The sequence below is a fragment of the Gekko japonicus genome, unplaced genomic scaffold, assembly GCF_001447785.1.
Source record: "Gekko japonicus isolate JY-2015 unplaced genomic scaffold, Gekko_japonicus_V1.1 scaffold256, whole genome shotgun sequence".
Taxonomy (NCBI): Eukaryota; Metazoa; Chordata; class Lepidosauria; order Squamata; family Gekkonidae; genus Gekko; species Gekko japonicus.
Window position 1 is genome coordinate 489492 of NW_015161412.1, and position 13031 is coordinate 502522.

The 13031-nt window shown below is 43.1% G+C and overlaps 1 protein-coding gene across 1 annotated transcript in view; it reads right to left on the minus strand.

Annotated features, from left to right (window-relative positions):
• Nucleotides 1-437: 437 nt before the first annotated feature.
• The window catches only part of ATXN3 (ataxin 3), a 27706-nt gene continuing 15112 nt past the window's right edge, over nucleotides 438-13031 (minus strand). The window contains exons 6-11 of the mRNA XM_015427184.1: nucleotides 10756-10843; nucleotides 10331-10463; nucleotides 8967-9142; nucleotides 7526-7649; nucleotides 4249-4334; nucleotides 438-1654 (exon numbers count right to left, since the gene is read on the minus strand). Coding sequence (XP_015282670.1) covers nucleotides 1560-1654; nucleotides 4249-4334; nucleotides 7526-7649; nucleotides 8967-9142; nucleotides 10331-10463; nucleotides 10756-10843 — 702 coding nt within the window. The 3' untranslated portion in view covers nucleotides 438-1559. The remainder of the gene's footprint in view (nucleotides 1655-4248; nucleotides 4335-7525; nucleotides 7650-8966; nucleotides 9143-10330; nucleotides 10464-10755; nucleotides 10844-13031) is intronic.

The following is a 13031-nucleotide window of genomic DNA, read 5'->3' on the forward strand; positions in this document are numbered from 1 at the left end:
AAACAACTGTAAGGTGCACAAACAAAGGCCATTCATGAAAAGCTGCAAAATCCCAACAGAAGACATTCATTAACTTCTGAAAGAACACACATCCACACGCATTCATTCGTGAATACCCTTTCATAACACATAAGCAACCAGTACAGGGTTCATTTCAGACAGCAGGTATTACAAATGTGGCAACGTACACATGGCATCAAAACATTTTCTTCACTTCCTCACTGCTAACAGAGTTGGGAACATTGGGAGGTCCCACAGCTCAGTGTTAGAGCATGTGCTTTGCATGCAGAAGGTCCCAGGTTCAATCCCCAGCATCTACAGCTGACACCGGCCACTTCCACACAGTCATTTTTGTCACTCGTTTGTCCCTATTGCTTCAAGGTCCTCCCCCCCCCCCCCATTGTTTTTTGCTCTCCAGTAGTCCCACAGGGAGCAAAACACATGTGGAAAAGGGGAGGGAAACCCAAAGCAATAGGGACAAAAGAGTGACAAAAATGACAGTGTAGAAGTGGCCAATATCTCTGGCAGCAGGAAGAACTGCTTCCAATCAGTAGTGTGAAACTAGATGGAACTAACAGACTAAGGCAGTTTCAAATATTCTTTCACCTAGTAACTTGCAGAAACATGGGAATGAAGAGGACACTGAAGAATCAAAAATAATCCCCACATCCTCCCCAAAAGTCAAGTTAACAGTTGACCACAAATACCCAGCATTACTTGCAGCTGCTCCTGTTTACCAAGGCCAGGATTGTCCACAATTTAGTGGAAATAGTATTTTAACTAACTGTAATCTCTCCTCTGAAAAGAAAAAAAATCTCTGGCCTTATCAAAATGGCCACATCAGTTTGCAGTCCTTAAAGAGTGCCCAAGTGCCCTAAATCAATTAGATCTTGTGCTTTAAAAGGACCTTGTGTATTACTGCAAATACTGGTAAAAGGATTTTGAATCATTTCCCCCTTTAAAAAGATCACCCTACTAGTGAATATTCAGAAGTTAGCATGTAACTAAAAGGTAGCAAAAGCAAACTGTATCCATCTATCTCAACTATTTAGGGGTGCAGCGGTAATCCTTGCAATGCCTTTTAAGTATATGCACAAGTCTGTGAAGTTTTAAGTGTCACACAACCTTGCTTAGTGCTATCCTAACACAAGGGCCTCAGGATGATGGGTAAGGAGTTGTGGTACTGGACTGATCTTGTTCTGGAAAACACACACATCATACAGATATCTGCAGATACCACAAACTGCTCTCAAGCATCTATTGGTAAAGGAGTTGGTGGGTGAGATTTTTATGACAAATGGAAGCCTCTTTGCTCATGTGAGGCAATTTTATTGACTTGATTCAAAGTTATCATATGAGCAAAAAGTTGAAAGACCTTTACATTGGTAAGGTATTTACTGTTGTTATATGCAGACTGCCTTTTAATTTAGATCCTTAACCTCATACCTTTTAGGGCTACATCCTGCTTTGGTACATCAGTGAAATGAACCCTAACTTTATACCATCCACACAGGATTAATACAGGATTTAGTGTTTACATAGGAAAACAGATATTTATGTCATTTCTTTTCTTCTGCATTCAAGCTGTTTCTAACAGTTTCCAAGGACATATTCATGGCTGCTTGAAGCATATCTTCTTCACTCATATCACCTCCTAGCAGGAAACAAGATCAATAAGTTTTAGTTCTAAAATTCTGCTGCAAAAAGGAGAACATTAGTTGGTTTCATGTATTTTCATTACATTTTACTGAATTTTATTAATACTCCCATAAATCCTGATAATTTTATTCTTCAAGCATGTGCAGAAGGGAAAAATCAGCACTACTACTGGAATAAAAGTTGACACAATCCAACAAAGGGAACATTTCAAAATCACACTGTAATTATGATTTCGTACATAGGATTACCATGCCAGCAATGTTGTGGTTAGAGTGCTGGGCAGGGATGGGTGCAAATCAGAAAAATATGGTTCATGTTGGTTCATGGACAAACCACAAACTGAATCAAATCAGGAGGTTCGTTTGCAAGCCAAACTGGCTTGTAGCCCCACAAATCCCGTTCAAAAGGACCACAGTCCCTTTAAATGGGGCTTGCAGAAAGCCCGAAATTCAGCTGAACAGTTCGGAGCAGCCTGCTCCTCACCATTCAGCTGTTTTGAGCTTTTCTGTAAAGGGACTACACAAGAAAGCCCGGAAAACAGCTCAGCTATTTTTGCAGCTTCACAGGGAACAGACAGCAAGGGTTTAAAGGGACTCAGAGTCCCTTTAAACCCCTGCTTTCTGCTCTATCCATGAACCACCACAAACTGCTTTAAAAATTCATGGAAGTTCATGATGGTAGACCCATCAGGAACTTCGGTTCGCAAACCACTAACAGGGCAAAATTTATGATGAATTTTGCTTCATGGTTCAGTTTGTGGCCATCCCTAGTGCTGGGTAGGATCAGAATCCCAAGTCCCATTCTGCCATACAAGCTCGCTGGAGGACCTTGGCCTTATCATGCACTCTACTACACAGGGTGGTTGTTGTGTGGATAAAAATGGAGAAGGGGAGAACAATGCTGTAAGCATCTGCATGTCCCCACTGGGGAGAAAAGTGGGGTATAAATATCTAACTTCAATCAAATGAGGCGAGGGAGGAGGAAGCAGACACACAAATAAAAAGAGTATCAGCAAAGTGGTGGGAATGATGGAAGATGGCTGCAGGACGACAAAAAGAGAATCAAGAATGCCAAAGCGTGGCCAACAGAGCACCAGGGAATTAAACAGGCTCATCAATGATAGCTATTACTGCAGACCCTTCTCCTTTTTGCTACATAAGTCAATGTGGACTAAGAGTCTGCTGTCAGAAGCTACCGATGCAGTGGAAGACACACCTTCAGCTCTAAAATTCCCTCTAAGCTGCACAGAGCTGTGAGCAAAAAAGGCTAGTAGCATTAAAGCTGTGAGAAAGTCTAAATTTGACTATCACATACATTCGTTTTTTAGATTTCCATAACCTTGTAAAAATCTCAGAATGAATTCTTTTAAGCTATATTTAAACTATATTTTAAGAGTAGTTTAAATATTTTAAGAGAAAACAGAATCAAGACAAATTTCATTACAGAAAAAGTTGTCCTCTATGGGGGTAAACCAGGCCTCTGGAGAACAGGTCTACCCACCCCTTTTATTGGTAGACCTGGCCTCATGCCGTTGCCCTGCACTGAGCCTTAGAAAACATACCAGCACTTGGGAGGAAAACTCCTGCAGTCTACTTTGTGGGGCTTTTTTAAAGTGAAATATGACAGATTTACAGGTCAAGTATAACAGAGGTGGAACAATCACTGTCAGAACCCTGCCTAACCTAACAAACAGGAAATTGCTTAAGTGTTATCAACCTGCCCAAACTACTTATTTATTCAAGTATTTATATCCTACTTTTGCTGTGACTCAAGGCAGCTTACAAATCATACTGAAAAGCATAATAGGGGTGTGCAAAAATAAATTGATTTTTCCCTGTTCCTAGCCCCACTGCTGGACTTCCTGATGGCACCTGGTATTTTTGGCCGCAGTGTGACAGAGTGTTGGACTAGATGGGCCATTGGCCTGATCCAGCATTGGCTTCTCTTATGTTCTTATAGCCTGTGGGGACCATTGTAGTCAATGGTTCCCATAGGATACAATGGAGAATCAATCCAGGGGTTTCTGAGTTTTCTGAGATAGAGGCACTAAATTTGCAGCACAGCTGCTGGTGCCTCTCCTTAAAACAACCACCAAGTCTCAAAAAGATTGGACAAGGGGTCCAGTTCTATGGGCTCCAGAAGGAGGTGTCCCCATCCTCCATTTTTTCCAATTGGGGGGGGGGGAACTTGTGAGCTAGAAGCTAAAATCTCTGAGCAGCCAGCTAAAATTGTGTGCACCAGTGCCCTATAGCATAGCTTAAAGGGAACACTGGCTACCACACGTATTTTACTGCACCAACAGCCACAACTTATTGAAAACTATTACTCTAGACTGTTTCTCAGTTTATGCAGGAGCTAGCAGTTATAGCAGGCAGCCCACAGGCTGTAACCTATTATTACTATTTCAATTGCTACATGAAGCAGAATCTCCTATCAACTCAAATCAGAAAGACAGAAACAGCCTTTCATGAAAGAGACATTCCCCTGCTTTTCTAGCAAAAACGGAGAACCAATCTGGTAGGAAAATGACCACAAAACAGCAAAAAACAGAATAATATCTACTTTTAGCATGATTGATCAAACTAGTACCTGGATCAGTCCCCAGTACATTTGAACTTGTAGTTGGTACATCATGAAGTTCTTGGTTCTGACATTGCTGATGCAACTGCTGCTGTCTGAAAGAATCAGTCAACGTTAGGTTAAAAAACAATGTGCTAAGATTAAATTATATATAAATTTTAATAGGTATATAAAATAAGGCTAAATCATTATGCAGATATAACTGGTGAGCAGAAGGTCTGGCCCAGGACTTAAGGCGTCACCCGTCCTGGGATTGCTCTTGAAGTCAGGGCCACTGCTGGATAAGCAGGTGGCAACTGGGGCCAGGAGTGCTTTTTACCAGCTTTGACCAGTTAACCAACTGCAGCCTTTTCTGGGCAGAGAAGATCTGGCCACTGTGGTGCATGTCCTGGTTACATCTACATTAGATTACTTCAGTGTGTTCTACATGGGGCTGCTCTTGACAAGTCCACGGAATTTGGAAACTTCAATTGGTAAAGAATGAGGCAGCCAGGATGTTGAGTGGGTCACAGCGACTGTATCATTCCGGTACTGGCTCACCTACACCGGCTTCCAATCTGTTTCCAGGCACATTCAGGGTACTGATACTGACCCTATATGGTTTGGGACCAGCATATATGAAGGACCGCCTACTTCCTTATGAACCTACTGGACGGCTACCATCATTTCTCAAGGCCCTGCTTCTGGTGCAACCACATTCTGAAATTAGGCAGGTGGCAATCCAGGACAGGACCTTTTCACTTGTGGACCCAAAACTCTGGAACTCTTTCCCCAGATAGACTCGCTTCTCTCCTTCTGTTGCTGTCTTCTGCCAACGTGTAAAGGTTTTTTGCTTTGTTTGATGCTCCCTCAGTGATCCCTCTTTCCTGCTCTATGTTTACTTGTGTTGTTTTGGGGCACATATTTTAGCTTGGTTTTAATTGTTTTACTGGTGTGTTTTTGTTTGGTATTAATGCTTTTTAAAAATTATGTATATGTTTTAATCTGTTAGCTGCCTCGGGGGTCCTGACAGAAAGGCAGGGTAGAAGTACTGTAAAAAAATAATTGCAGACCGTCCCCCCTCCAGTTTTCTTTCCACATGGTCTTAGTTGTGCCTTTTCCTGTTCAACATTCGAGCAGGACAAGTGGGAGACCTGCAAAGTGGGTGTGTGTGTGTCTCATTCTCTCTCCCCCCTTGCTTTTCCTTTTCCTCGGCCCCAGCAGCACCTGTACCCCCTTCAGCATCCCCTACCCTTCTCTCCCACCCACCTATTTGCATCTTTGTTCCCCCACTTCAGCTTTCTCCCAGCACCCCCTCCCCCTTCAGTATCTCCTTTTTCCTCTACTCGTCCCCCCCCCATCTTCAGCTTTCCCATTTTGCCTTTTGTGTACCACCACTTCCAAATTTTCCTTCCCTGCCTATTTCACCTTTACCTTCTCTGAACTGACAGTAACAGAGGCTTGGAAGCCTTGGCAATGGGATCAGGTGTTGCCTAACAACTCCCCAAAACACCACCAAGATCTCACAACATAGACTTGTGAGATCATTGCAGTATTTTTCCTTAAATAATCCAACATTTCTACAATGATTAGGATCCCCCTCCCTGGGTTTGTATTTTTTACATTTCATACTTTTCTGCAAACCTTGGACTTCCTTAGGCTTGTAAAAGACCCTCCTCCCCTTTATATATGGTGCCACTGAGGACATTTTTAAATCTGCACTCTGGGAACAACATTCCAAATTAGATACATCCATGTATTAAGAATATTAGCTAATAGCTTTGCAATTATAAGCTGTCGTAAGCATGTTAGTTACCAGTCCACTGAATCAGAGAGCTGGAGGGAGCTTTACATGCCATCTTATCCAACCCCCCTGCTTAACCTCTCTCATAGGTTTTCCAGACCCTGGCCATCTTTGTCGCCCTCCTCTCAACCTGTGCCAGTCTGTTTACATCCTTTTAAAAGTGTAGTGACTAGACCTTGACAGTGTAGTCCAGAATAAAAGTCGACTAGCCCAGAATCAAGAAAATATATGAACCTGCCTTATACAGAGTCAGATCGATTTGTCTGTCAAGGTCAGTATTCTCTACTCTAACAGTGGCTTCCCAGGGTCTCGAGCAGAGGCCTTTCACATCATCTGTTACATGATTCTTTTAACTGGAGATGCGGAGGATCTAACCTGGGACCGTCTATGTGCAAATGATCTACATGCCGATGTTCCCCCAACAAGCCACGGCCATTCTTCCTTCATCCAGAAAACCCAACATGGGGCTTAAACCCAAGGCCCTGAGATTAATAGTTTCATTTCCTACAGGCTGAGGGGGTTGAGCAACTCCGCTTACAGCTGGAGGACCTGAAGGAATGGTGGCACCATTCCTTCTTGTGACTTGGCTACTTTCATTAACAGAGACTACAGCTACATTCACTATTTTTGCAGCTGTATCACTCCGTCAATTTGTGTTCAGCTTGTGAACAGGTGTACTCCCAAGATCCTTTTCACATATACTATCACTTTCTTCATGGCCATTTTTCACACTGTCCTTCAGAAATCTCCTTTTAGATATGTATTTTCTCTGAACTGAGACACAACCATCAAGCAAAACCTTAGGTAAACAATTCTGAAGGCTAAGAGTAAAGACATATGAACTTGTTTGTACTGGTGTTCAGAGACTTTGAGCAGAAAACTTTGTTATGTTCTTCAACTTCAATAATACACACTTAGCTATAGACAACTGATGGTAGAGCTCTTCTCTGGTAGAAGAAGCCTCTTCTACCCAAGAAAAGCAATGCCACCAGTGGAATGGAGACCTTGGATACATCCCATTGGTAAGTAGTTCTTAAAAGTGATTTGCATCTTTAATATATCTTGGCATGTTTGTGACTGTATTGATTTGATCTGGGATGCAAGTACAAAAAACAGATCACAAAAATATACCAGGTCTCTTCAGTCTTCCTCTGTGCTACAGAGGCATATGAACAATAGAAGTACATGATCAGTTTGACAATTCTTTCCTTGTGCAAATACTTACTTGAATGATCATGGTTGTCGTGGAATTTCCACCAATTCCGCTTTCCTCCACAACCTCCCCCTACTATGCCATATCCCAAACCATTCCTTAGTGTCCCCTTACCCTCTTCCATGAAGTCAGGGCATGGTTTTTGGGATACAAGTCACTGTATAAACAGTTGTCTGCAAAAGCTGCACCTTTCAAAGTCCATTCAAGTTAAGGACCTTCGAAGGGTGCAATTCTGCCCTGCCAGACATACGATACGGTATACACACATTCCAACATACACACGCCATTACTTTTCAAAATAGGCTTGTCTTCTCCTTCGCAGCTCTTCTGACGTAAGAGATTCAGACTGATTTGTTGTAGCAGAGTGTGGAGTGTTAAGGGAGCAAGAATCTGACAAGCCAGTCCGATGGTTGCCTAAAATTAAAACACACGTATACATGCCATTAGTGTGACAGACCGAGTTCAAATAAGGACAACAAACGGTTCTTGATCAGGTATGATCAGCTCTAAATTACTGAAGTGGAGAGATGGTGGGCCATTAATAAAACTGCTCAGAGTTCTCCTTCAGCATAACAAACTCTCTTTCTTAGGACATGGCCCTTCTTTTGAACGATGAAACTGATGGTCCCGTGCATCCCCATGTCGGAAGGCAAGAAGCACCCTCCATCATGCCTAGATTCAAGTTAACTGAGAATCTCCTCTCCAGCTGATGTTGATGAGGCCATCAGAAGGGGGTCGTGGACCTGACTCTAGCTGAGGACCCTGCCCCTGAGGAATATTTTATACTAAACTTGGATATTTTGTATGGGCTGCCAATTACTGTGAGCCACTTTGGGGACTGGTCTTTGGCTGAAAAGTAGTATGAAAATTAACAAAACATCCACAGCGCACATACATAGTGCTTCAGGTCAGGCTGTTCCCCTGGCAGTCCTTATGAAGAGTGCAGATCCAACATGGAGCATCTAGCTTGAATAGGTGGTTTCTCACTCTCAAGCATAGGGGTACAGGAAGAGGCATTTGTCCAGTCCACAGAAAACTCCACGACCATATGCTGCAGTGCCCAAGTGGAAAGATGGAAAAGGTGTTGCAGAGACATGCCCATACAGTGGCACAAAGGTACATGTCATGCTACTACACCCCCCTTTGCATTGGACTGCAACAACAATCTCTCAATCGGGGGTTATTTTCAATTATTTCACATGCACACATGAAGCTTCCTTAGTCCATATGTCTGACTAGGTATATCAGGGTCAGCATCGTTTACTCAGACTGGCAGCAGCTCTCCAGGGTCTTAGGCAGAGGTCTCTCACATCATCTACCCACCTGATCCTTTTAGCTGGGCGTGCCAGAAATTGAACCTGGGACCTTCTGCACATAGACAGATTCTCTGCCACTGAGCCATTACCCTGACCCTATCCCAGAAGGAACAAAACACCACAGTGGAAATCTGTTAGAAAACAAGCAGCAGAAAATAAAATTGCAGGTTCTAAAAATTCTAATAAATATTTAGTTGGCCAGATGAAATGTCAATTCCTAGGAAAGGTGAAGTACCTCACAATACAATCCTATGCAGCATTAGTCTCAATACTAGTCCTACTCACTGAAATTGACCAGGGTAATTCTGCACAGGTTTGCACTGTATTTGCATGTCTATTCCATACAAAGTGATGGATAATGGAAAGCATAAACAACAGGACTAAAATTACATAAAATTTAAAAGCAGAATTTTACCCTGCATACTTAGTTGAATGGCTCTACGGAGATCAGCTTCTTCATCCTCCATATCAATTTCTTGTCTGCTGAGAGCAAGAGCTTTTTGGAAGTTCTCTTCGTCTTCATCTAACATGCCTGTACCATCAAACGGCTGGCTAACATCTAAGGCTTGTTCGAGGTCTGCTTTTTGTACTCTGGAAAGATAAAAGATTTTATTTCTTGTGTCACGCTGAAGAATAAAGAGTTTTGCCAAATTTTCAAACTCATGGAAAATCCTTTTGCACAATCTTTTTATGTTATTTTTAAGTTCCAGTTTTAAAGAGGACAAGACATTAGAATTTAAACCATGCAGACATCTTACTTGCTCACAGAAGGCTGGCTTGGCTCACTAATCACAAGATTCACCAATGAAGTTCTTCCCTCTTAGCAGTGACCTCAACTGTGAGATCTCACTCCCTCTTTTAATTAAAGACACAACTTAGCTGCCCCCCTTCTAAAGACTGTATTATTCTACAGACTCCTTCCAATCCTAGCTGACAAATGTGGGAGACATTTGAGTGGAATTTGTGCTCCAAATCAAGAGTTCTGATGAAGCCTTATTACACTACAGCAAATAGGGAGAGTCGTACTCCCGCAGGAGAGACTAGACAAAACCTTTTTAGTCGTAGCCTACGGGAGCACATGGAAAAAGAAATTCACATAAGGGTACCTTCCTGTACTGGTAAGAATCTACAATACAAAACAAAATTCAGAATGTGAGGTAGCTAATAATAGGTGTGATACAGCACAGCTATTACATTCTATAGACGTCTCTCAGCAAAGGTGTGATGTCAGAAGAAATACTCAGTGGGGTCATGGACAGACTCTTTGGCACAACCTCCTTGACTTGAAATCCTCATTGCAACTATATTCACTTGGTTTCTCTTTGGCACAACCCCCTTCACCTGGTTATCTTTGGTAGAACCCCTCCACTCGAAATCTTTGTTACAGCTATAGTCACTTAGCTATCTGTAGCAACATGTGTTAAGAGTAATGACCATGTTGAAAAACAGCTTATCTGCCACTGTACTGAAACTATTACTGGAAGATGTATTTACTGTTGGTGTCATATGAGCCTTCCTACAGGCACCCATGTTCTCAAATATCCCATACAGCAGTGTGCAACAGACACTGTGGGATAAGCCTGAATACCAATTTGAGTACCATGTCTCTCTAGGTTACATATAGCACCAGCATAGACAAACAGAAGGTAAAGATGCACTTCAAGCTACCTCTTACTACCTTCTGTTGCCTCCTACAAAGCACCCATGCTTACATCCAGGATTTAAGTACTCACAATCAACATGCAACAGTTATTAAAATACAAGTTTTATTTACCTTACCTCTGATCTCTTGATTGCAGTGTGTCTTCCCCAATCAATTTTGGCCTCTGCATCTGCTGTACCCAAATCATTTGCAATAACTGATCGGCCTCACAATCTGGTAAATCGCCCTTTACAACAAATATAGAATAACCTGAGGAAAAATAAAAGCAAGATTTAGGAGACTATCAATAATAATAATAATGGCATGAAGTAAAGAGGGAGGTTGTGTTAAGTGACAATGGGGGAAGAAGAGAGAGAAAAATAGTAATTTAAGTGCCATTCACCAGTACTGTGCAGTTCTGTTTCCCTTCATTTTACTTGGTGATTTCATAGCTTTGTTCATGAAATTGAGGAAAAGAGGCTTCAAGCATGAACAGTGGTTGACCTTCTAATTCTACTGTGCTTTCAAGTAATAGCATTCACTGTCTGAAAGTCAGCCTTACCTTCTTGTTGTAACTGAGCCAGGAAAAGTGCAAGGTAAGTATCAGATATTAGTTCTGGACCCGTCAAAAGAGAGTTCAAGTTGAACCACTGTAATTTAAAAAAAAGAAATTCAAACCAAGGCAATTAACAAGGAAGTTAGTCAATAGTCCAGCTTTGTACCCAGGAAGACACCTAATCACTGTCCTAGCAACTGCTATACAAGGCACACATTTCTTTCAAGCCCAAATAAATGGATTGTATCCAGAATAACATGCCTGTGGGCACAAGGACTTCCATCCCTGGAGTGTGACCCCCCCCCCCAAGCAGCCCACAATGCTCCCTCAAATCCTTTTCACCAGATTTCAGCGGGCTTTGGGGGCTGCTGCAGGGGAGGAACAATGCAGGCTATGGAAATATTACCCTGGATCCAAGGCTGACTATCACCTTTGAAATATCTAGGAACAGTAAGGTTGCTACTCTGTCCCACAAAGAAAACCTATATAGTATTCAATTGAACAGATGTGAGTGATTAAAGATGGCTGAAACAGACCCTTCCTTGCAAGTAGCTAATCAAAACGCCTAGTTTCTTCCTGGTTCACTTCCAGTGAATATTGGTGAACTGTAATGGAAGCTTTAGTATTGGGCATGGGGGAACAGGATTACCTCACAGGATGTCTGTTGTGGGGAGGGGAAGGGAAAGGAGTTTGTAAGCCGCTCTGAGACACCTTTGGGTAGTGAAGGGCGGGGTATAAATCCAATCTCCTCCTCTTCTTCTTAAGTAGTATCATGTGTACATGGGAGAGAACTGCAAATGTAGCCAGTAGCTGCTCCTGGTGGAGGAGTTTCTGTTGCCACAAACATAAGCTACTTTGAAAATGCAACAATTGCTGCAACAGGAACACCAAGCAAATATCCCAGGTGCTTTTCTTCAGCAGACACCTATCATTTCTTTGGGTTAGGTCCCTAGTGTGCTGAATAGACCACCCATGGAGGAATCAGTTACAGTACTGTGGACTGACAATGCAATCCTATGCATACTCCAGTCTATTAATGGGCTTAGTTCCTAGTAACTGTGCATAGGATTGAACTGGCAAAAGTCACAGTCCCCTTAAAAGCCCCCTCATACTACCCATCTTATTTGCATTGTCTTACTCAGAGGAATGATTATGATTTATGGAGTGGCTAATACAGTGCTCAATATCGTACAAGATAAAATGACTGATCTTCGACGTGGTCTCTGTGCTTCACACCCATGGGATCTAGTGCGCACACGCTGGATCGATCGGTGCTGTAGCAAGCTCTTTTAACAGATTTTTGCGCCCAATCCCTCGGGCATGCGCAGGAACCCCACCGCGCATGCCCAGAGGGGTGGGCGCGGACATCCCGCCAGTTCCTTTCTTACCGCCGCGTTGAGACCACCTATTTTTCGTCGGTCAGATCGGTTCGCTTTTGGCTTTCGCCTCACAGCTCTTAGGAATTATTTCCTTATTTTAATTTTCCTCTCTTTTCTCTTTTTATTTGTTTGTTCTTAAAAAAAACATTTATTTTCTGCTGAGGGGGAGTCTACGATTACCTCAGGCCTTCGGGCTACCCCCCCCCCCCAAACGTCCCCTCTTCTTCGCTTTCTTTTATGGAGAAGAAGTGGGGTTTTTTCAATAGGTGCAAGGGTTGCGGCAGCAAACTTGCTCCTCCCGACCGTCATACTCTGTGCATTTTTTGTCTCTGAGAGTCTCACCAGCCAGAGTCCTGTCGTCACTGCGCTCGTTTTTCTAATCAAACGTGGAAAAACCGAGCTGCGCGCCTTAAAGTAGCGCTGCTTGAATTGGCCCTTACTCCTACTTCAGCGATGGAGGAGAGACCATCGACATCGACAGCTCCAGCATCGAGACCTGCCTCCGATGCCGACCGCCCGACACCGAAGCTCCCGGCATCGACGGCGCAATCTTCCACTTCCACACCAATCAAAAAGAAGGCCAAGGCAAGCAAGGATCACAAGTCCGCGAAGAAGGGCACCTCAAAGTCCCTTAAGACGGCGAAGAAGGGGAAGGAAGCGGTGCTTGCACTGGGTGATGCCCCTAAAGTGCCTCCCACTCCAATGGCAGTATCGATATTGGAGGCTCAAGTCCCTCCACCGATACCGACCATCCAACTATTGGATTCCCCCATCCAACAAGTGGAGCGTCCATACTCCGACATCGAGACGGTAGAGCTCCTAAGTCACCAGATGAGTGCTGAGCCTTCTCCCTCTCCTTCTACTTCATCGGGATCAATGATATCGGAGGCTTCCGATGTCGAA